The sequence below is a fragment of the Otolemur garnettii genome, unplaced genomic scaffold (assembly GCF_000181295.1).
Source record: "Otolemur garnettii isolate 467f Iridium unplaced genomic scaffold, OtoGar3 scaffold00122, whole genome shotgun sequence".
NCBI classification, from domain to species: Eukaryota; Metazoa; Chordata; class Mammalia; order Primates; family Galagidae; genus Otolemur; species Otolemur garnettii.
Genome location: NW_003852517.1, coordinates 1,762,774 through 1,786,522, shown reverse-complemented (window position 1 = coordinate 1,786,522; position 23,749 = coordinate 1,762,774). Strand labels below are relative to the sequence as shown.

Here is a 23,749-nt window from a genome sequence, read left to right as displayed (position 1 = left end):
TATCTGACTATCCCTATGTAAAAGAAAATGAATATATAAACCAAAATGTTCTCACAAAGAGAATCAGAAGATAGCTTGACTGGTAAATTCTACCAAACATTTAAGGAATGACTAATAGCAATTCTACACAAATTATTGCATAAAATAGTAAAGGATGAAACACTTCCTTATATATTTTATGTGGCCATCCCACTCTAAAATCAAACACCAGCAAAGGTATACCAAGAAAAATAAATTATTGATAAAGCATGATATAAAACTAATTTTAAAAATTTAGCCAATAAAATATAAGTATAGATAAAAAGAATAATACATCATGGTCATGTAAGTTTTTATCTAAATATGTAATGTTAGTATGATATTAAATCAATATAGTTCATTACGTTACCACAATAAAGGAGAAAACCCATATGATTAACAGATGCAAAATTTAATATACATGCATAAATGAAAAACAGAGAAACTTTTTGCAAAATAGAGTTTAAAGAAAACTATCTTATCTTAATCTGACAGAGAGTATTTATCAAAAAAGAAAAAAATATCCTTAAAGTGTAGGTGATCCTTAATGATAAAACAGTGAATGTTACTCCCTTAAGTTTGGGGAAAAGGCAAATATGTCTGCTTTCTACACGTCTACGGAACATTATACTCAATGTCCTCCTCAGAGTGATAGAGAGAAAAAAGACAATCAGTTATTTGGTATGTGTCAGATAACTACTGGAACCTATGGTGAATTTAGCAAGATCATGAGATGCATGATCCAGTATACAAAATTAGATTGTAGTTCTATGTATTAACAAGAAGCAGACAGAGAAGTGAAATAAATAACAGCAACCATCAGAAACATGGTATTGGAATGAAAATAATGAAATATATACATATCAGTTATTTATAGCTATATAACAAATTATCCTAAAATTTGCTTGAAATAAATATTTATTTCTATTTCAGTGGGTCAGCAATCTGTGTTAAGTTAGCTTAGCACCTCTGATTTAATTGCTCTCATAAAGTTTAAGCACAAATTGGGGATGCAGCTATCCAAAGGCTCAACTAGGGCTGGAAAACTTACCTGTGAACTTACTTGCATGGTTATTGACAAAATTTAGTTCTTTGCAGGCACTTGGACTAAGGGCCTTAGTTTCTTGTTGGCTTACAGCCAGAAGCCATTCTCTTGTCACCTGGGTCTCTCCTTAGGTCAGCTCACAATATGGTAGCTGGCTTCTCTCAGAGACAGCAAGTAAGAGAACTAGACAAAGGTCATAGTCTTTTTACAGCCTAATGTTAGATGTGACTTTCTATTACCTCTGTATATTCTTCTGTTCATTAGAAGTGAGTCATTAAGTCTAGTCCACACTCAAGGTAACTAACTATCAAGAGACAGATACCTCTGAGAGCCAGCCAAGAGGCTCCTTTCCAAACTGGACAAGATTTATACACGGGAAAAAAACCCAGAAGACATTGTTAAGAGAAATTTTTAAAAGACCTAAATAAATGATGATATGGTCCAATCATGGACTGGCAGACATAAGAACATTAAGATGTCACTATATTCAATATAATCCCAATCCTACTAGATTTCTTTAAGAAATATATAAGCGAAATCTAACTTAATATAGAAATTTAAAAAAAAAAGCCACCCTAACCAGAATAGCCGTAACAATTTTGAAATAGAAGAAAGTTGAAGGATTCACGCCAACTCATATCAGGATTTACTATAAAGGTACAGTAGTTAAGTTTGTAGTATGCTGGTGTAATGATAAAAATAGATCAATAGACTATAATAAAGAGTTTTAAAAAGACTGACATTTATATGGTGAATTGATTTTTGACAAAAGTGCTAAAGCAGTTCAATGGAAGAAAATGTAATTTTTTCTTTGACAAATGGTGCCTAACAACTGGATATTTAGTTAGAGAAACATAAAATAAAACTTCTATTTTTTACCTCACATAATGCAGAAAACTGATTTGAGATGGATCGTAGACTTAAAGTTTTGAGAGGAATATATAAGAGAATATTTTTCTGAGTTGAGAATGTAAACCAGTTTCTTAGGACAAAATACTTCATTAACAATAAAAGCTTTTTAGCTCATCAAAATATTTACAATACAGGTATATGACAATTTACTTTTACTTTGAAGGCATCTTTTAAATGTATACAATTTTATAATAAAAGAACAACCCAATTCTTAAAATGTACAAAAGAGTTAAACAGATACTTCAAAAAGAAAAATATATACTAATAAGCAAGTTAAAAATATTCAACATCATTACTCTAGGGAAATGAAAATTAAAATCACAACATAATATCCAATTTGATTTCCATGAAAGTTTTAGAAATTCTTATGTGCAGCCATAGACATTGGAACAATAGTTGCCTCTCAGGATGGAGGATTGATAGAATCGAGCACTAGAGAAATTCTGCACCCTAACCATAGGTTTAATGATAATATGGGTGAATGCGCTATCAAAACACTTCAAGTGGTGCATTAGTACACTTTAATATATGCCTCCAATTTCCTAATTACCAGTATTTGAGCTGCACCCTAATGAATATCCCAATACTCAGTAGAGGCATCCTGGGCACCCATATGACATATTGGGCACCAATATTTAAAGTTTCCAAAGTGTTTTTTAAATTTTTTGAGACAGAGTCTTGCTCCGTCACCCCAGCTAGAATGCAATGGTATCATCATACTTCACTGCAACCTCAAACTTCTGGGCTCAAGCTATCCTCCCGCTTCAGCCTCCTGAGTAGTTGGGACTATGGGTGTGCACCACAACAGCTAGTTAATTTTTCTAGTTTTTGTAGAGTCAGGGTCATGCTCTTGCTCAGATTTGGTCTCAAACTCTTGGCCTCAAATGATCGTCTTGCCTTGGTCTTTCGGAGTACTAGGATTGCAGGTGTGAGCCTCTACACCTGGCCTCAAGTCATCATGCTCTGTCTATAATTTCCATCTGTGGCCATAGAAGAAAGAACTGACTAGACAGTCAATGACAAAATTTTTGGAAACCAGAATTCCATAAATCACCAGAAGTGTGAAATCTCAGATTGAGAAGTGTTGGTCCACTCATTTCTGGAGACTGACTTGCAATATAAGTGGATGAAGAAATCGAGTGGCACTAAGACGTTAATGTGCTAACAAGGCAAAGTGAAGAAAACATACCAAGGCCTGTGAGGAGTTCTCTTTTTCCAAGCAACAAGAATTATTTAACACAGATGTGTTAATAATATTGTACTGTGTGGCAATGCATAGGCAGGTGTTTGTAGTAGATAAGAATAGATAAAAAAAAAAGTATAGATGTAGTCTCAGGACCTAAGAAGTGCAGCAATGGAATTTAAGAACAAATATCCTTTTCAAATATCTCTATGAGTATTTCTTTACTTGTCAAACCATGTGTCCTGATTTTAGTTTGGTTTCAAAACATGGATGAAGTACACACAGGAAGATGACAGAATCCCCAGCACACTTTTATCATGTCTTAGATGGACATCCAAATTCCTTCCCTGCCTTAAGCATCTATTAAATAGTATAAGCTACTTTAATTGGTATCAGTGAATATAGACTATATTATACGAAATTGTCATGAATATTTAAATTGTATTTTTTGTTCAATTCTAGATATTATTTCATGGCGTGTCAGTGTGTTTAATTAACCTGATTGTCAATAAATTTATTTTGCCAATGGCAGTTACTAAACTAGGTAAGCCCTACTAATTTACCACTCTGAGTGAAGAGAAAAATATTCTAAATGTGCTAAAGTAGTAATAATAATGGAAAGAATCCATATACATACAATTCATTGGTACCTAATTGAAGAGAAAATTAAATCTCCATGTAAAGATATATTTATCATTTAGGCCAATAAGCTTGTTTATTTAAAAAGATTTTTTATTTATAGTATTCTAGTATAACTAAAGCAATTCTATAAGTTTATACAATTATTTAGAGTATTTTCATTAAGAGCCTATTCTATGCCAGTCACTATTCTAATTGATAGTCATGCATTATGAAGACAGGCAAAATTTCTGAGTTAATGGATCTTACACTGGAGTGAAAAGAAACAGATGGTAAACATGCCAGGTAAAATAATGTCAAAAAGCCATACGTGCATCAAAGTAAATAAACCACATATGAAATAAAATAGAGAACGCGACAGGTACTAAATTCCTGAGGAAAGTGGAAACTGGGTGAGCCCAAAAAAACAAGATGGTTGGAGAAATTAGAACCTTAGAGAATAAAGCAGGTAATTCTTTATATGCACTTAAGTTTAGCTTACACAATTATGGAAGCTAAATCCCAAGGTACGAGTATGCAGTTCCAAGGTCTGAGAGCAAAAAGAGTCCATAGTGCACATTCCAGTCCAAGTCTGAAGGCAAAGACCAAAGTCCCATCTCAAAGACCATAAGGCAGAGAGAACAAATTCTCTCTTGCTCAGCCTTTTGTTCTTCTATTCAGGCCTCCAACAGACTGGATAAGGCTCCCCCACTCTGGGGAGGGTAATCTGCTTTTCTGTCTACCATTTAAATTGCATATACTAGGTACTTTCTAGCTGTCATCTAGAAACACCCTCACAGACACACCTAGAATAATGTTTAACTAAATATCTGGGCACCCTGGTGACCCTGAAAACTAACTATCATACCCTGTTCCTCTGGTTCCTCATATTGCAGACTGGGAAAAAGACTCACCTCAAAAAGTAGTCAGTACAGACAAAAGACCAAAAGACTTAATAACATATGCAAAATTTAGGGCATATGTTCCAAGCATATAGTAAACACTCAAAAAATATTAACTATTACTATTATTATAGATATCTTAGCTTTTGTGAAAAGCAGTGTAAAGGTACAAAATTTGAAATTGTTAATAATCTTATTAAATAATTTATATTGAAGCTTTATTCAAAGTTTTAAAAAATACTCAGTGACAAGAAGTTCAGAACAAAAGGAAACTTTATCAAAATGGTGATGTTGCTATTTATAAAATATATTTTGTATCCAAGGTCTTCGTGATGTCACATCCACCAAATATAAATCAGTTTATTATACATTTCAACACTTTCAAGAGCTAACCAAATCTTTCGCCGCCGCACTCAAGTTTGATAAAGATCTTGCTAATGCTGATTGGAACATGGTTGAGAAAGCAATTATTCTTCAAAACCCATATGCAGTAAGCAAGTAATGCCTTTTGTTTATTCCTTTAAAATAGACACAGTTGCCATTGGGTGAGTAAAAGTTATGTCATAAATACTAACGCACATGTTTTAATATATGTAATTGCATATATTAAAGAGTTGCATTGACAACTCTTCATTGACCATAATACTAAGGAGGAGATCTTAAGGAATTTTATGATCACTGTGGGGCAAAGTAGAAGTCACAAGCCCTTTGAGAATATAGAAAATATTATGTTGTAAATTCAAAAGAGACAGAAGTGTCTTGGGCTGGCCTGTAGAAGATGTCAAAAAGGGAGTACACCCTATGAAATGGGTAGTTTTTGACCAGATTAAGGGGTAGGAAAGGGCTTTTGATTATTCATTTATTTAGAATTCATTTGGCTATTATATATACTAAGTACTTTCTAGCTCTAATTTATGGTTATTAGCATTTTTAATATAAAACAGAATTCAAAGTAGTACCGTAAGTTGAGCTGCAGGTGAGATGTCACTTTCTGCTCCTGAGATGTGCTTGAGAATATCTGTGGTCACACTTACTCATTTAAGTATACTTAGCACACCAATCAATCATGTTTTCCATAAGGGGAAATAATAAACATTGTCTGGAGATATTCTCGAAGCTTTTGTTGCTTTTCCATGTCCTATATCATGCTTAGTTTTCATTAGAATATTTTTTTGTATCACACCATATAAGGGGCCAACTTCTAGCAGGGCACAATTAAGACAATTAGTCTTTATGAAACAGCATTCTGAAAAATCCACGTCTTCTCCATGAACCAGTGCATGAAACTCCAGGTAAGGACTCAGAACCACAGATTCTGGATTCTAGGATTTCTGGATGGGACAAGAACTATGTCAAATTCAAGAATTTCTAGTAGATCCTAATACCTGAAGGTGACCTTTTATTGATCTATCTGCATCAGAATCATCTGGAAAGTTTATGTAAAATATTGATCAAGTTCCTATTTCCTACCCTGGAGATTCATGGCAGGTGGTCTGAGCAGGGTCTCAGAAATACATATTTTTAATTCACTACCTAGTTGATTCTAATACAGAGTCAGTGTTGGGGCCACTGTTTGGGTACTTGATCTATTTCAGAAGGTAGATGACCATCAGACAATCACATTGTCCTCTTTAGGATACAGATATAGGGCATATTATAGTGTAACAGGTCAAACACTTGTGTTGACTCAGAAAATCTGGATTTATATCTGGCTTTGCCACTTAATGAGTAGCTTTCTGCTCTTGAGTATATCATTTATTTTCTCTAAGCTTCAGTTTTTCTCATCAGCAAATTGTCCATATTCCCATTTCCTTAACATGTATTCACTTCCTATTCCACCGTAAGTGGTTAGTTTAAAGCAGGTAGGACCATAGACTGCTGCTCAGTCCTCCTGATTCTGACTCAATAGGCATAGGGTGTGTTCTGAGAATGGGTATCTCTGGCAATTTCCAGGCGATGCTGCTGCTACTGATGGGGGAACCACCCTTTAAGAGCTGCTGGTTTAAAGTATACTTATATGTGTGGTAGCATTTTCAACAGTTAATAACATCATGTAAAAATGAAGATATGATATAACCCCTTCTTCCCCACACTGGCAAATATTTTACCTTTTGTGCAACTGAGCAAATGATGAGGACATTTGAACAAATAATAAGAATTTGAACATATTCTATTATTTTTCAAATCAAACTGGTATAGGAATTATTTGAGGTGTATGTTAAACAAGATGTATTATGTATTATTTTTTGTCTTTTATTTGTTTTTTACTTAGTTGAACCAAGAAGAAACAACAGAGCATCAGAAGGTGACGTGTCCAAACTGTAACAAGCAGATAGATGAGACCCTTAACATTGAAGCCCTGGAGCTTGCCAACAGGCGTCTTTTGTCGGCACAAATAGTACTGTCTCATACTTTAAAAAATTATTTGGGGGACCTAAAATTATATTGAAATCTTTTTACCCTGCTAAAGATGTCTTAGTGCAAGAGAAAAAAAAGGAAACAAAAAAATCCACTTAAATGTGTTTTATGATGAAAAACTGGGAATTTCAGAAATCCCAATGGGAGGAATTACAAGGGGCCTCAACTCTGAGAGGTGTTAGGCACTGAATTCTGTAACGCCGCCCACTTCTGGGTCCAAGTCGGCTTTTTATAGAAGGATACTGCCAAATTTTCTAATAGCTGCATTTAGAGGGTATGATGTTTTTATTCAATGCTTGAGTAAAAATTAGAGAAATTCGGGACTATGTTAGAAATTACTAATAGGCTAGTTTTCATATTCTGTCCAGGTCAGGATCTTTAACTATGTGGCATGGCTCATCTTCTCTAAATGCTTATGTTGGGCGTTCCTCCCTGTATATGGAGCTGTCGTCCATTTCTCAGCTATTACAACCATATAGTACTGCAAGCATTCTACTTGTTCAGTCTAACTCAAGAAAAAGAAGGCCTGGAGGGCATGATTCTTCAGCAGGAAGTAGTTTGGGTAGACAAGTTGAAGGCCAGAAACTTTTTAAAGAACCTAAACAATTTCTTTAAGCAATTGAGGCAGTGCCATGAAGAATGAAACTTATGCCCTCGTGCTTTGTTCCACCAGGAAATTTTCCGCCTATACTCCACATTAGGTATTACTACCTACAGGGCACAGATCCACTCCCACTCAGCTCAGTTAACACAGGGTAGAGGGGAGATCTCAGCCAGCTCTTCCATCTCTTCTAAACCTGATACACCTAAGAGCCAAGGTTACCAGGGCATCCCTTGGGAACCACCTATGAACGGCTTCCAAAGGGAAGACAAAGGCAGGCTGTCTGAATATACCAAGCCATCAGGGGAGAGAAAAGAAATATATCAGTCAAAAGGAAACAAAGGAACAGGATAGACAAACATCTAGACCAGGATTGCTAAGTAGAAGAGGATCTGAAAAGAGTGGAGTAAGACGAGCCTTGAGAAAACCATGAAAGAATCTCAACAGCCAAATGTGGCTTCTTAAAACTGCAACTCTCTTGAATTACAAAAGCAGAAAGGGAGATTTTGCAAAAACTATGTGGTATAATAACCAAAAGTACAAGCAATCTGCTATATAATTTAGGAAACACAAATCAGATTTCTATTTTTTTCCTGCAAAAAGTCCTGTAATAAAAAAATTTTCTGTAAGATAGAAAATAAAAACAAAAGAGAATGTAAACACCATATGGCAGCAATAGCAAACCATCAGCGTGTTTACAGACATTTTGATCTAGCTCATTGCTCACTTAACTTTTTATGTAGTTTTGCTCCTCCATCCAAGTAGAATACTTATTGGCCAATTTTTTAACAACCCTTCTACCTGGAACTGTGTCAGTGGGATCTCCCATTGCCATCACCACAGTCCTATTCTCCACCCCACCTCTAGTACCACTAATATTTTTATGTACCTACACACACACACACACACACACACACACACACACACTTTCTTAGCCTTAAAAAAAAACCCAAAGCTTATGTCATTTTTCGTATTGATCTCTTTTGGTACATTGTCATTAAATTTTACTTTTTTTTTTTTTTTAACTAATATTTTATTACAACATGGAATGTGAATTTAGGGTTGAGAAGATATTTTTGTTGTCATTTTCTCTTTTAATTGATGTATTTAATTATACATATCTGTAGGGCACAGTGTGCTATTTTGATGTCTGTATACTCCTGTAATATCAAATCAGGGTACATCATTTTTATATGTTGAGAATATTGAAAATCCTCTTTGTAGCTTAAAAAAAAAAACCCACATACTATTGTTTACTATTGTCATCCCTATAGTGCTGCTCAACACTAGAATTTATCCCTCCTATCCAGCTCTAACTTTGATCTCTTAGCCAACCTCTGCCTGCCCTTCTCAGCCTCTAGTAACTACTATCCTACTCTACTCCTATGAAATCAACTTTTTAGCTCCACATAGGAATGAGAACATGAAATATTTATTTTTCCATGCTTGATTTCTTTCACTTAAAAGAATGTCTCACAGGCTCATATGCGTTGTTACATAGGACAGAATTTCGTTCTTCTGTATGGCTCAATTCTATTCTGTTGTGTACATAGGCCACCTTTTCTTTATCCATTCATCCACTGATGGACACTTAGGTTGATTCCATACCTTAGCTGCTGTGAATTCTGCTGCAATAAACATGGGAGTGCAAATATCTCTTCAATATACTTACTTCATTTCTTTTGGATATACATCCAAATGGATGTATAAGGTGGATGATAAGGTAGTTGTAACGTAGCTTCTTTAGGAACTTTCAGACTTTTCTCTACAGTGGCTGTGCTACTTTGCATTCCCACCAACAGTGGATGAGTTCCCTTTTCACTGCACCCTTGCTAGCTATTTGATGGATTTTATCTTCTTGATAATAGCCATTCCAGCTGGGGAGAGAAAATATCTCATTACGGATTTAATTTGTATTTACCTGATGATTTGTGATATTGAGCATTTTGTCATATACTTGTAGGCTATTGGTATATCCTCTTTGAAGAAATATCTCTTCAGATCCTTTGCTAATTTTTTAATCAAATTATTGTTTTTGAAGTTGAGTAGTTTGAGTTCTTTGTATATTCTGGATATTAATTCTTATCAGATGAATAGTTTGTAATATTTTCTCCTACAGATTGCATCTTTACTCTACAGAAGCATTTTTATGTGATATAATCACATTTGTCTATTTTTGCATTTGTTGCTTTTGCTTTTGCGGTCTTACCCATGGTGTCTTTGCCCAGACCAATTACCTAAAGTCTCTTCCTATGTTTTCTTATAGTTGTTTCACAGTATTAGGTTTTATATTTAAATCCTATTTGTGTAGGAAGAGAGATGGGGGCTAGTTTTATTCTGCATGTGGATATCCTGTTACTGGTTTTCCCAGTACCACATATTAAGGAGACTGTCTTTCCCCCAGTAAGTTTCTGGTAACTTTGTTGAAAATCGGTTGGCTATAAATAGATGAATCTATGTCTGAGCTCTCCTATTCCCTTGGTCCATGTGTCTGTTTTTATGTCAGTACCATGTTGGTTACTATAGCTTTGTAGTGAATTTTGAGCTCAAGTAGTATAATGCCTTTGTTCTTTGTGCTCAAAATTACTTTGACTATTTAATATCTTTGGGGGGGGGGCCTCCATACAAATTTTAAGATTTTTTTCCATTAATACTAGAAAATAATGAAATAGTAAATCAATAATAGAGATTACATTGAACTTATGGGATGCTTGAAGAATATCATAATTTTAACAGAATGTATTCCTCAATCCATGAACAATATATGTCTTGCCATTTCTGTGTATTCTTTTCTATTCTGTGTCCAATCTTTTATGGTTTTCACTGTATTTTATTGATTTGCATATGTTGAAGCAAACTTGCATTTCTGGGAAAAATTCCACTTTATCATATTGTATAATCTTTTTGATGGGTAGTTAGATTCAGTTTATTAGTTGTAGATTTTGCATCTATGTTCATCAGAAATATTGCCTATAGCTCACCTTCCTTTCTTTCTTTCTTGCTTGCTTGCTTTCCCTCCCTCCCTCCTTCCCTCCCTCCCTCCCTTCCTTCCTTCCTTCCTTGTTTCCTTGTCTGCTTTTGGTATCAGGATAATACTAACCTCATAGAATACATTTAGAAGAGGTCCCTCCATTTTAATTTTTTTAAATAGTGTGAAAAAAATTGATATTAGATTTTTGTCTATTTGGTCTAGTCTTTTATGGAAACTCTCAATTGTATTTTTTTTTATTTTATTAATTGAGTTTTTTAGCTGAGGGATTTCTACTTGGTTCATTTTTATGATTCTGTCACTTTGTTGAATTTCTTTTTCATATCATGAATTGCTTTTTTTTTTTTTTTAGAGAAAAAGTCTCACTTTGTCACCCTCGGTAGAGTGCCATGGTATCACACAGCTCACAGCAACCTCCAACTCCTGGGCTTAGGAGACTCTCTTGCCTCATCCTCCCAAGTAGCTGGGACTATAGGTGCCTGACACACCTGTAGTGTGGCTATTTTTTTGTTATTGTTGTTGTAGTTTGGCCAGGGCCAGGTTTGAACCTGCCACCCTTGGTATATGGGGCCAGCGCCCTACCCACTGAGCCACAAATGCTGCCCAAAATTGATTTTTTTGTTGTTGTTGTTAGAGACAGAGTCTCACTTTACTGCCCTCCGTAGAGTGCTATGGCATCACAGGTCACAGCAACCTCCAACTCCTGGGCTCAGGCAATTCTCTTACCTCAGCCTCCCGAGTAGCTGGGACTACAGGCACCTGCCACAACACCTGGCTATTTTTTTTTTGTTGTTGCAGTTTGGCCGGGGATGGGTTTGAACCCACCACCCTTGGTGTGTGGGGCTGGTGCCCTACCCACTGAGCCACAGGTGCTGCCCATGAATTGCTTTTCTGATTACACTGAATTGCCTATCTGTGTTTTCTTGTATCTTATACTTATTATTTTGAATTATATTTTAAGCAATTCATAAACTTCTATTTCTTTTGCATCAGTTACTGAAGCATTCTTATGTTTCTTTGGTGGTGACATGTTGACCTGCTTCTTCATTTTTCTTATATGTTTGCATCGGTACTTGCATATCTGATAAAAGAATCACCTCTTCTAATTTTATATAGAGGCTTTTAGACATGTCCTAGGGTGTCATTTGGGTAGAGTGTGTTGGGTTTGTTTTGGGTGGGTACACTAGTGTAGTCTCCCACTATAATCATCATCAGTGATGCCTGCAAGTGCCTAAGTGGCTTAAGCTAAAGAAGTTTATGTGAATGGTCTATCTTCTTGAGCTCCACTCCCCGGAGAACAAGTGACCTAACTAGTCCTTACTCCAGAGAAGTATAGAGCTGGTTGAGAGGTAGCTTAAATTGGATGCTGCTCTTCTGGGTAGGGAACCAGGCTATTCTATGCTCTGGGGGAAGTCTACTCAGGTGCTACTCCTCTGGAGGCAATGCTGGTCCATGCTCTGGGGAAGCAGGGAGCTGGTCAGCCAGTGGGTCAGTTCATGTGCTGCTCCCCTCTAAATTTTATTTGTAAATGTTGAACTATTTTAGATTGTGCATGAATTTTATGGACACCCTGCATTTCAATCTTATATTGTTTTATACCTATCTGAATGATGTTTGAGGAGAAAAATGCTGTTCTATTAAATTCTTGTCAATATAGAAAAATAGTTCTTTTATCCTACATCCTCAAATTTAGTTGCTATCCTTTCCTAGTATCTGCCAAGAACAAAACAGTGTTTTAATATATAAAAATGATTGTGCAAAGATAATGAGTGCTATAGAACTCAAAAATCTTTCCACAGATCCTGCATTTTGGTTAAGGGATTTGGTTTACACAATCATATTCAGCACACTGAGGGCAAGACCAGTGTCAGAGAGTGGTTTTCACATTGCCGTATCACCAGACATAGTGCCTGAAGCTTGGGAGGCTCTTGTATATGTATTGGATGAAAGAGTGACTATGTTCTACAAAATAGTAGCAATCCCTTATTATAATAACCCTTATAAGATTCCTTAGAAATTATTAAGTTCCTTATAAGTAATTCTTATAAGCTTCTTACAAACTTTAAATAGATGAGACAGCAGAGTTTTGTTGTGGGAACATTTGGTAAATGGAACTAAATGAAGATGTAAACTGATTTTTTTTTTTTTTACTGTAGGATTTCTAAGAACCTTTAGTAGTCCAATATGCATTTAAAACTTTTGATATGACTATATAGCTGGTCATAATTCCCAGACTTACTTGGAGTTCCACTTATTTTTGAAAACCTAATTAATATTTAGCAGGTGCTCTGTGGCCCCAGTTTGGCTCTACCTAAAGCCTGGACCTACTTTCTGCACTAATCTCATAGTCTGGATGCCATAAAATGATTCTTTTAATAAAGATACTAGATTATTTGTGTATTTTGACTTCTTTCTCACACATTATTTTTCCATAAAAGTGATAGTAGGTCATCATTGTTGTTCAGGCTGTATAATGACTTAAATCAACATTTCTTTTAGGCGAGCTACCAGAGACAATACAGGAATGACACTCTGTCCCAGGGTGCAGTCCAGGTGTTGGTAGGTGCAGCAGGAAGCTTTGGTGAGAAGAAGGGAGAGTAAGTATACTGGCAAGAGTGGGCTTCTATTCTAGGCCACTGACTTTAGGAAATTATGTAAGTGAGTTTTCTTGCTCTTGTCTCATAACTTGAGTTCATCTAGTACTAAGTGTGCAAGTTGCCACCTGTTCTGCATGCTACACTCAGGCCAGATCACCTATTTTTAGTTTCCCAAATTTGCTGTGCTACTCGAGCCCCAGCCAAAAACCGCAAAAAAAAAAAAACCCTGGTCTTTTTGTATACCCCTAAACCTAAGGGACATGCTAGCTTTGGGTCCACTTACATATACAGACTTGTGCTACACTGTAGGATAAAGTTGAGTGTGAGAAAGAAAGCAGCCAGAAATGAGGGCATGTTCTCATTGTATTTCCAGTACAGATACTCAGAGTCTAAGAATTTTCCTTTTCTATTTTTTTATTATTGTTTTTTTAATTTCAGATTAATATGAGGGTACAAATGATTAGGTTACATCGTTCACATTTCCAAAGTAAAGTTCTGGTTGTAGTTGAACCCTTCACCCTGGGGTTGTGCTGTATACCTTCACATTGTGCCCACTAGGTGAGAGCTCACCGATTCCCCTCCCCCCTCCTCCTCCTTTTTTTCTCCTCCATCCCCACCCCCACTTGAATTTAATTGTGTTTTTCTTTTGTGTGGAGATGTAGTTGTTTTTCTGTTGGTTTCCTATTAGTATTGAGCACACTGGATACTTGGTTTTCCATTCTTGTAATACTTTACTGGGAAGAATAGGCTTCAATATCATCTAGGCAAGAGTTTTCATTTTAAACCTAGCCATGCAAATCATTATGATGTTATCTGTCCAGGTTGTAAATAGGAAGATAAAATTATATCCTATTTAAATGTTGGTTTCTCCATATATAACATTCAAATAGCTCCTTCTATGGTACAAACATCTCCACATGTCCTCTTGATATTAGGATCTTCCAATGCTTATGAGACCTGAGTAAAGTTGAGGGAATTGAAAGAGAGGACTGGGCAAGTTGATCAATATGAAACAATACAATGCATATTATCAAGAAGACAGAGAATTGAATGATTTCAATTACACTAGTGTCCCTGTATCAAAGAAATTAGATAAGTTTTTAAATGAATGAGTAAATGATGTAAATGCAACATCACTTCATTGTCTGGGAGAGTACAATCTGAGAGAGAGAGGTCAATATGAAAACAACATCAAACAGTTTAGCCTACTGCCTTGGTTTTTTCTCCTTAAATCCTCCACAAAGGTAGAGGCAACATATGCCTATGAAGACCCAGACCAAAATGGATACCAAGAGGATGCCAATGGTGGACGGGGAGTCAAGGTTCAAGGACCTTTTTTAGTAGATACTATAGGCAAATTTTGGAATATATTACATTTTTATTTGTAAATGTCAGACACATATATTTAATTTCAACATGTGCAAAGCTATATTCCAGGCACTGTGGGGGACATTATGGTCAGCAAAGTAGTCTTTCAATCCTAGAGAACTTTCTATTAATTATGTTCATATTCAATTCTTGCTTCTTTGCTTGGTTTGCCTTGTGTTGATTTTGCCAAGGAGTTGATTACTCCTATCTGTAGCCCCATATGTTGGGGTGTCCTGTGGCAAGGAAAATATGCCTAAAGAGAGTAGAAGTGGAGGATTGAAACAGGAGTACAGGACATATGTTGAATGCCTGTGCAATTGCCTAAAAAATAATGCTTTGAATACATAATTACTTTTGTCAAGTGCTGTGTCAGGTAGTTTTAAACACTTTATATGTATCAACATATTTTTACCTTACCAAATTTTGATGACATAATTGCTGTTATTACATTCATGATTCAGGTGAGGAAAGTGAAGCACAGAGAGGTTAAAGAATTTACCCAATGTCTTGGGAGTAGTAAATTATAGATCCCAATGAGGGATCCAACCAGAAAACCCAATTATATCCGAATCCCAAATATTTGAATTATTATATGCTTTCTCTTCTTGAACCTAGACCTTTCTACTATTTTTTTTTCTTTACCTTTGTTTTCTTTTTTGTTTGTTTGTTTTTGTTTTTTTGAAGCAGAGTCTTACTCTGTTGCCCTGGAGTTGAGTGCTGCAGCATCATCATAGCTCACAGCAACCTCAAACTCTTGGGCTGAAGAGATTCTCATGACTTAGCTTCCTGAGTAGCTGGGACTACAGGTGGGTGCCACAAACCCCAGCTAATTTTTCTACTTTGAGTAGAGACATCTTGCTCTTGCTCACCCTGGTCTCAAATTTCTGAGCTCAAGCAACCCACCCACCTCAGTTTCCCAAAGTGTTAAGATTACAAGTGTGAGCCATCTGGACTTTCTAGTATTTTAAATCATATATCTCCAAATTTTAATACTTTTGGTGTAATGAGTGAGCCCTAGTACCTAACTTCATGATTGTTTATCTACTGGTGTCTGTAAGTTCATGACTTGGAACTGTTTCCGTGAAAAAGTCTCATTTCCAGTCAACATTGCATATAAAATAGTCTTTCTGCTTTCTGACAATACTGCATTAAAATGTTTCTAAAATGTTTAAAGCATGTTTAAAGATTTCTCTCTTTTTTTTCAGATATGTAAGTCTTGAGACAATAAAGAAATATTCTGAAGGCAAAAAATTACTTTCTGTTGTTAGAAAACTACTGCTTGATTGGGTATATAATACTAGAAAAGATAAAGGGATTCCATCAAAGTAAGTGCTTTTGAACCTTATAAGAAATTCAATTATATTCATTTGAAATTCCCTGTTTATTTCTTTTTAAATTATATCCTATATACTTTGCAAAATATTTTGAAGTAGTTTACAACTAAATTACTTATTACATACAAAAAGTTACTTAAAGAAGAAAGCATAAGGTTCATTAACGTTGTGGCCTGTATCAGTATTTTAATCCTTACAGCTGAATAATATTGCATTAAATGGATATAGCACATTTTGTGTACCCCTTCATCAATTGACAGGCGTTTGGATTATTGCCACGTTTTGGCTACTGTGAATAGTGCTGCTGTGAATATTCATATACAAGTATGTGTTTGAATATCTGCTTCTCATTCTTTTGGGTATACACCTAGGCAAAAAAAATTGCTGCGTCATGTGGTAATTCTATATTTGATTTCCTGAAGAACCACCAAATTGTTTCCTGCTACTGCTGGACAATATTGATACAAGAAAGGATGAGCCCTTCAACTTTATTTTTCTTTTTCAGTGTTGTTCTAGCTATTTGAGATTTCAAAATTTCGTATGTTTTTTAGGATTATTTTGTCTATTTCTACAAAAATAATCTTTGAGATTTTCATAGAAATTGCATGGAAGGTTTAAGTATTGTCATCTTAGCAATATTAAACCTTCCAGTCTATGAACATGGAATGTCTTTCCATTATTTAAATCTTTGATTTCTTTCAGTAATGTATCATAGTTTTAAGCATGTAAGCCTTAGGTTAAATTTAATCCCAAGTATTTTGGGTTTTTTCATGCTATTTTAATTAGAATTTTTTTATAATTTTATTTTCAGATCATTCATGCCTAGTGTGTAGAAATATAACTGATTTTTATGTATCAAACTTACATCCTAAAACTTGGCTGATTTTGCTAGATGTTTTTTGTGGACTCTTTAAGACTTTCTGTATATAGGGTTGTGTCATCTACAAATAAAGATACTTCTTCCTTTGCAATTGGGGTGCCTATTATTTCTTTTCTTAAATTCAGTGGGAAGAAATATAGACTCTCAATAGGAATATCAAAGAATTTTTTATGTATCTTCAATCTTCCATATTCAAATAGCCAAAGTATATTCTTATAATTCCTTAAAAATCTTCAGTGCTGACTTAAGCTGCAAATTTTCTGAGTATTTATTTCTGTTGATGTAAGAAAGGGAAATTTGAAAAACTATTACTGACAACATGTGTCCTTTAGGATATCTTTAGAATATCATCATCCCAAAGTAAGTAGAAGTCCAGATTCTGAACTCAGATGACATGGTTTAGAATCACAAGCTCCATTAATTTATTAGCTGAATGATCTTTTTAGGCTTCTGTTTCTTCTTTTGAAAAATAGGTATAGTAGTATCTACATCATATTCTGTAAACCAACTGATATATTTAAAGCATTTGGCAAAGTAACTGACAAGTAGTCTGTAGTAATATATGTTAATTAGGTTCTCCTTTTCCTACTTCATAGGATTGTCGTGACGATTACATAAACAGTGCAGAAGCACTTAGTTCAGGGACTAGCACTAGGTAAACATTTAGCAAATGTTAGTATTTATTATTTAGTGCTGATTAGTGATCCACTTAAGAGTAAGTACCCTAGACAATAGATGAAGTCCTTGTCAAAGATCAATGAACATATAAGGAAACAAACAGGAATGCAAATCAGTAGAAATAATAACAGATGTATGTCTCTAAGACTTTAGTTATCAGAATTATTTAGAATCAACCATAAGTATTGCTGAAATGTTTAAGTTAATAAATGATGGAATCACAAACATGGCAAGTTCAATCACCAAAAGAAATTGAATATAAAAATGGAAAAATATATATAATTACTGAAATTAAAAAGTCAACTTAAAAATTCAAATTAAATAATAAAATAGATATAATATCATTTTGGAGGATGCAGCTAGAACTATGCAAATGAAAATCAACACATCTCATTGACAGGGCTTGTATATTGTCAACATGCAAAAGATTGAGATCATGAGGCCTAAAATGGAAACACTAGGGTAGATAAACCTGAAGGTCTTGAACTCCAACGTTCTTATGAGCACTCTGCTCTAGCAGAAGCAAGCCCAGGCTCCCTACTAGAGGATAGTGGCCTCCTATAACCATCAGATGCAGCAAAGACATCACAAAATGAAACTTGTCCTTTTTCTCAAGATTAGTCTTTATCCCCTTTTATTGTTTCCAGAGAAATTGCCTATGCAGGGCTCAACACAGCTGGAGAGGGAAGTGTAGTGCTGTTTTGATGTTAAAGTGCAGTGCTGTGCCATATATGGTTTGGTGCCAGAAAAGATCAAGAAACACAATCTGGAGAGAGGGCTGAAGCAAGGCAGAAGTGGTGTCACCATGGAGTTAACAAGGCTGATGGCCCCTGTCTCACAGAGGCACTGCCTGAGGTCTTATAGGGTCCAATCATTGTGATCACATGATCATACATCTCTGTATTCATAATTTTATCTTATTTTTCTCAAATAGGATCCCAAATTGTAAAAGCTTCTAGCTTATTTCACAGATCTACCCCCTGAGACTGGTAGAAAATGATCTAGTACTTAACTCAATCTTTAATGAGGAATTGATTAATCATATCATTGGTTTTAACAATAATAATGCATTATGACACTGCTTGGTAATGAAAAATAGAAATTCAGTGGCAGGTACCTGTAGTCCCAGCTACTCTGGAAGCTGAGGCAGGAGGAGAGCTAGAGCCCAGGAGTTTGAGGTTGCAGTGAGCTATGTGTGTCAAAAAAAAATAGAATTCAATTTTGCTGTCAGAAGTTCTAGATCTTGTGCTTTCCTACAACTGCTGCCTTAAGGCTGTTGGATTCTGCATCCCTGAAGTGATGTTTCCACAATATTTGGTGTATTGCCAAGGGCAACAAAAATGAACAAATCTCTGGAATGTCTTCTTTATGGAATGCACATTGCCAATCCATGTAGAAATAGTTCTGCTGGCAGAGATAAAATTCCAGAGTCCTCTACAAAAGCAAAGGAAATGAATACATCTTGGGGTCATCTGGTTAAGTCCTTTGCCACTGCCACCTGAACCTTGCTACTTTTAAGTTGTTTATGTTATCCTGCAGTCTGTCGGGAAAGTATCCAGCCATTGTTAATATAATGAAAATGTTTTGGGATCCCTCAGGGTAATCTCTGGAAGGCACAGGTCACTGTACTCTTCATAGGGGCGCCAAAAGCCCTTAAGTGAACTTCCATATTGTGTGACCCTGGCATTCAACATGACTGTGGCTCAGTGGGTAGGGTGCCTGCCCCATATACCCACGGTGGTGGGTTAGAACCCAGCCCCGGCTAAACTGTAACAAAAAAATAGCTGGGCATTGTGGGGGGGCCTTTAGTCCCAGCTACTTGGGAGGCTGACGCAAGAGAATCGCCTAAGTCCAGGAGTTGGAGGTTACTGTAAGCTGTGACGCTACACACTCTACTAATGGGGACATAGTGAGACTATTTCAAAAAAAAAAAATCTGCCTTAAGCTTGGATGTTCCTCCATGGAACTATTCAAATGGCTCCTAAGGCTTTAGGGGATGATGCAGTGAGCGTGGCGCATATAAAAGTGTGGCACAAACATTTCCGAAATGGTCAAGCATCTGTTCAGCGTGATCCATGTTCTGGAAGGCCTGCAACTAGCAGAATACCTGAGAATGGTGAGCGTGTCCTTCCTGCAACCAACAAAGTTCAGTGACTGACAGCGCCAGAACTGGAAACTGAACTGGGGGTTCCAAAAACTACGGTGTCTGAGATTTTGACTCAAGTTCTGGGTATGAAACGTGTTGTGGCAAAACGTTCCATGCCTTTTGCTCCCAGAGGAGGAGGAGCATTGTGCTGCATTTGCTAATGGCTGTGCTTCCCACTGCTACCCATGAACTGGATTCTCTCAAGAAGGTCATAACTGGGGAAGAATCGTGTCTATGGCTGTGATCAGAAAGAAAGGCCCAGTCATCCCAGTGGAAGTTGCTTGGTTCTCTATGTCCCAAGAAGGGGTGTCAAAGTCACAGTAAGATCAAGACCATGTTATTAACCCTGTTCTGTGATTGGGAAGGTGTTGTCGGTCACTAGCATGGTCCTCCAGGGCAGACATTTGATAAGGAGTACTACCTGTTTGTTCTTCTATGAGGAAAATGGCACAGCTCCAGATAACTAGTAAATGGCAGCTTCATCACTATGATGAGCCTGCGCGTGCACCAAGTCTTGGGAAGAGTTTTTGGTGATAGATCAAATCACCCAGGGACTCAGTCCCTCTACAGTCCAGATTGAATGCCCTGTGATTTCTGGCTTTTCCCAAAACTGAAATCATCTTTGAAAGGGAAGAGATTTCAAACTATTGATGAGATACAATGAGGCGGCTGATGGTAATTCCAACACAAGATTTTGCAGACTGTTTTGAACAGTGGAAGAAACTCTTGGGAGAACTGTGTGATGTCCCAGCATGCCTACTGTGAAGTGGGCTGAGGTGTCCTTGTCCTAAGTACAATGTTTCTTTTATCTTTATCTTCAATAAGTGCCTCCATTTTCCATACGAAAATAAAAAATAGATAAAAATAAAAATGTAAAAAGTAAATCATCTCATCTGTATTTCACTCTCTAGAATACTTAGTATAAAAACTATTTTTCAAAGCATATACCTTAATTTAAACTTTTTGATATAAACTTGGATCGATATGTTCCAGTACCACATATGTCTTGAAAAGGGAACATGCTCATAATACATTGTTAAAAGGGAAAAAGAAGCAAGTTTCAGAAAAATAGTATAATTCAATTTCTTCTGTGGTTATAGATAATGATCTTATAAACATAAAAAAGCTATAACAATATTGAAATTGTTAATGATAGTCATCTCTGAGCATTAGAATTATTGGGAGATGAGATTCTCTTTATTCTTTAAATATTTCCAGTTTGAATTATTCCTTCTACCAAACGTATTTCTATTAAAAGTAAGAGAAAAGGGGGATGAGAAGTAAGGAAAGAGAAACAAAGAGGGGAAACTGGACTCAAGACATTTAGCAGAGGAAGACTTTAAAAGGACAGTGTCTGGAGCAGAATACCAGCAAGTGTTAGCGAGTGGTGACTGCTTTTAGATTTAAGCTCTGAGGCTGTTGTTAATAGCCTGAGGATATATGAAGTATATATGAATAACTGAGTATATATGAAGATCATTTGGTGTAATTCTTTTGTCAGGTTAAACTGTCTTTTTTGTTTTACAGGCATTTCATTTTTCGTGTATGCCACCAAATAGTATTTACAGATGAATTTGAATATGTTGGATACCTTATAATACTAATGAACACGTTTCCTATTGTAATCTCTTGGGTGCCCGACATAAATGAAACCTATGAAGATGAATTAATACATGCAAACTACTCCTTCCTTACATTTTATATTCTAGAGAACCTACTTAAGGTAGTCAAAAATTTGCATATGTGAATGTGTTGTATGTCTAACAGGGAGATTTTTGAACCTCGTTTTTCAACATTAGCTACAGAGAGTTTTCTAAAGGAGTGTATGAAATTTTCCCTTATTTCTCAAGACAACCTTTAATTATCAAAGGTGACAATTTAGGGTGAGTGAATAGAAAATATGCGTATTCTAAGCATTGATTTTGTTATTTGTAAAAATAAATTTTAAAATGGTGTGTGTTAAAGAAACACAGAGTGAGTTCCAAAGGTATTGACAATGGTCATAAACTGAGCAAGGCAGTGAGTATATGAATATTTGTTTCTGTTGTTTTTATACTAAATATATAAATAGATGGGTAACTTTCTAGATATTCTCTTATACTTGAGACAATTCACAATTTACCTTTTTTTTTTTTGACTGGGACTGGGTTTGAACCTGCCACCTCTGGCATATGGGGCCTGTGCCCTACTCCTTTGAGCCACAGGCGCCGCCCAACACAATTTACTTTTTAAATATAAAAATGTTAAATGATGGTATCGTATGCCTACAAACTGATGGTATTGTAGTGTTGTATCAGTTAACAAGAGGTAATATAAATTTTTTATCAGGAAAATATAAATGGAGGAATTGTATGTGATGCATAGACAAAAATACAAACCTCAGATCTTTACTGGAAAATTTAAGTGGTACTCCTAAACCATGTTATTGGGAGAAAATGAATTCAAATCCAATCATATTGTATGTAATAAATTCAAAGCTAGTTGAAAAGATCACAGAAGGTTTCATAGAATTAAAAGAAACTAAAGCATTTAGGATCAGAGTTAGTGATAGTATAAGGGTGAAAGTGATGAGTCCCCTGAAATCATTTAACGTGCACTGTAGTGGGAAGAGCACTGAGCTGGGGTTCAGCAGATTTGGGCTCTGGTTTTGGTCTTCTCTGACTAGCTGTAAGCTATTGACTTTGGTTACTGAACTTTTCCCAACCTTAACTTCCTCGGCTGGGTTGACCTAAATCAGAAGTCCCCAACCGTTTTCACACCAGAGACTGGTTTGATGGAAAACAATTTTTCCACTGGGTTTGGTGGGGGGGGGGTGTTGTCAGGATAGAGGAGTAGATTCTCCCAAGGAGAATGCACAGCCTAAATCCCTCACATAGGCAGTTACCAGTGGGGTTCACACTCTTTAGGAGGATCTAATGCTGCCGCTGATCTGACAGGAGGTGGAACTCAGGTGCTGATGCTGCTGTTGGAGAGTGTCTGTAAATACTGATGAAGCTTCATTGCTCACCAGCTGCTCACCTCCTACTGTGCAACTATTTCCTAACAGGCCACAGACAGGTATTGGTCTGCAGCCTGGGGATTGGGGAATGACAGACTGATGGAGATCCTCCTAGATCTTATAATAAATCCCCCTATTATTATTCATACTTTGGCAAGGTCGGACTGCCCCCATAGTCACAGTGGGCTTCGTAGAATCAGGCTCACTTAAGACACTAGGACTAGCGACAGAGCTACCACTGCACTTTATAGCTGAGAAGACACTCCTAAGTTACAATCCTGTTGTCTCAACCTCCTACTTAAAGTTTCCCCTTACTGCCCAATTTTTAACCTCACATTTACTTATCGTTTCCTTTACCCTCTTTTCTCTTTAGTTTAATTCTGCCATTTTTATCTTGCCTTTTTTAAGTCTCTATTACATTAATAACAAGAATAATAATTTTTCACCTACAAGGGGCCATTTTCAAATCCTTAAGTTAATCTTGCTATCTTGGTTGCAGCAGATCAGGAGCTGAGTGTCTGAAAAGTTATGTCACTTGTCTAATGTCAGATATGTAGTAGCTAATGAATAATAGAGTTGGGATGCAATCCTGCAAGGTTTCATCTTCTTTCTAACACAAATTGCTGCCTTAAATTCCCTTCCCTGTATTTTCAAACTTTTTTCAAACATTCATCACTCTGTTAAAGAAATGGGTCTTTTGAAACTTTATCAGGGGAATGTTGATCACTCTTCTGCATCTGAAATCCAGAGGGTGATATTACTGGAGCTTCCAACCATTCTTTGACAGTCTTGCATTAAATAAATCCCTCCTCTGTTGAAGCCTACACCGTCCTTTTATACTGGACTTCCCCTTTCCTGTGGCCATATTCTTATGCCCTCCAGATAATTCCTTCTATTTTGAAATACTTGGCATCTAGATAAAGTCTTATTCTTTAAACCAGTTCTTTCAAGTTTCTAAGATAATAATCCCAACTAATTCTCTGTTTCAATAAGAAGAAAATGAAACATCTAGAGAGGCTAAATGATGACTTGAGCAGGACCTCTCAAGGCCAGGATCTTATC

At 36.1% G+C, this 23,749-nt stretch overlaps 1 protein-coding gene across 1 annotated transcript in view; it reads left to right on the top strand.

Annotated features, from left to right (window-relative positions):
• The window catches only part of SLC9C1 (solute carrier family 9 member C1), a 95,084-nt gene that overhangs the window by 32,928 nt on the left and 38,407 nt on the right, over window positions 1-23,749 (top strand). Inside the window, exons 10-17 of the mRNA XM_023517858.1 lie at window positions 3,621-3,702; window positions 5,002-5,168; window positions 6,951-7,076; window positions 13,186-13,283; window positions 15,857-15,976; window positions 21,217-21,412; window positions 21,894-21,996; window positions 23,284-23,379. Coding sequence (XP_023373626.1) covers window positions 3,621-3,702; window positions 5,002-5,168; window positions 6,951-7,076; window positions 13,186-13,283; window positions 15,857-15,976; window positions 21,217-21,412; window positions 21,894-21,996; window positions 23,284-23,379 — 988 coding nt within the window. The remainder of the gene's footprint in view (window positions 1-3,620; window positions 3,703-5,001; window positions 5,169-6,950; window positions 7,077-13,185; window positions 13,284-15,856; window positions 15,977-21,216; window positions 21,413-21,893; window positions 21,997-23,283; window positions 23,380-23,749) is intronic.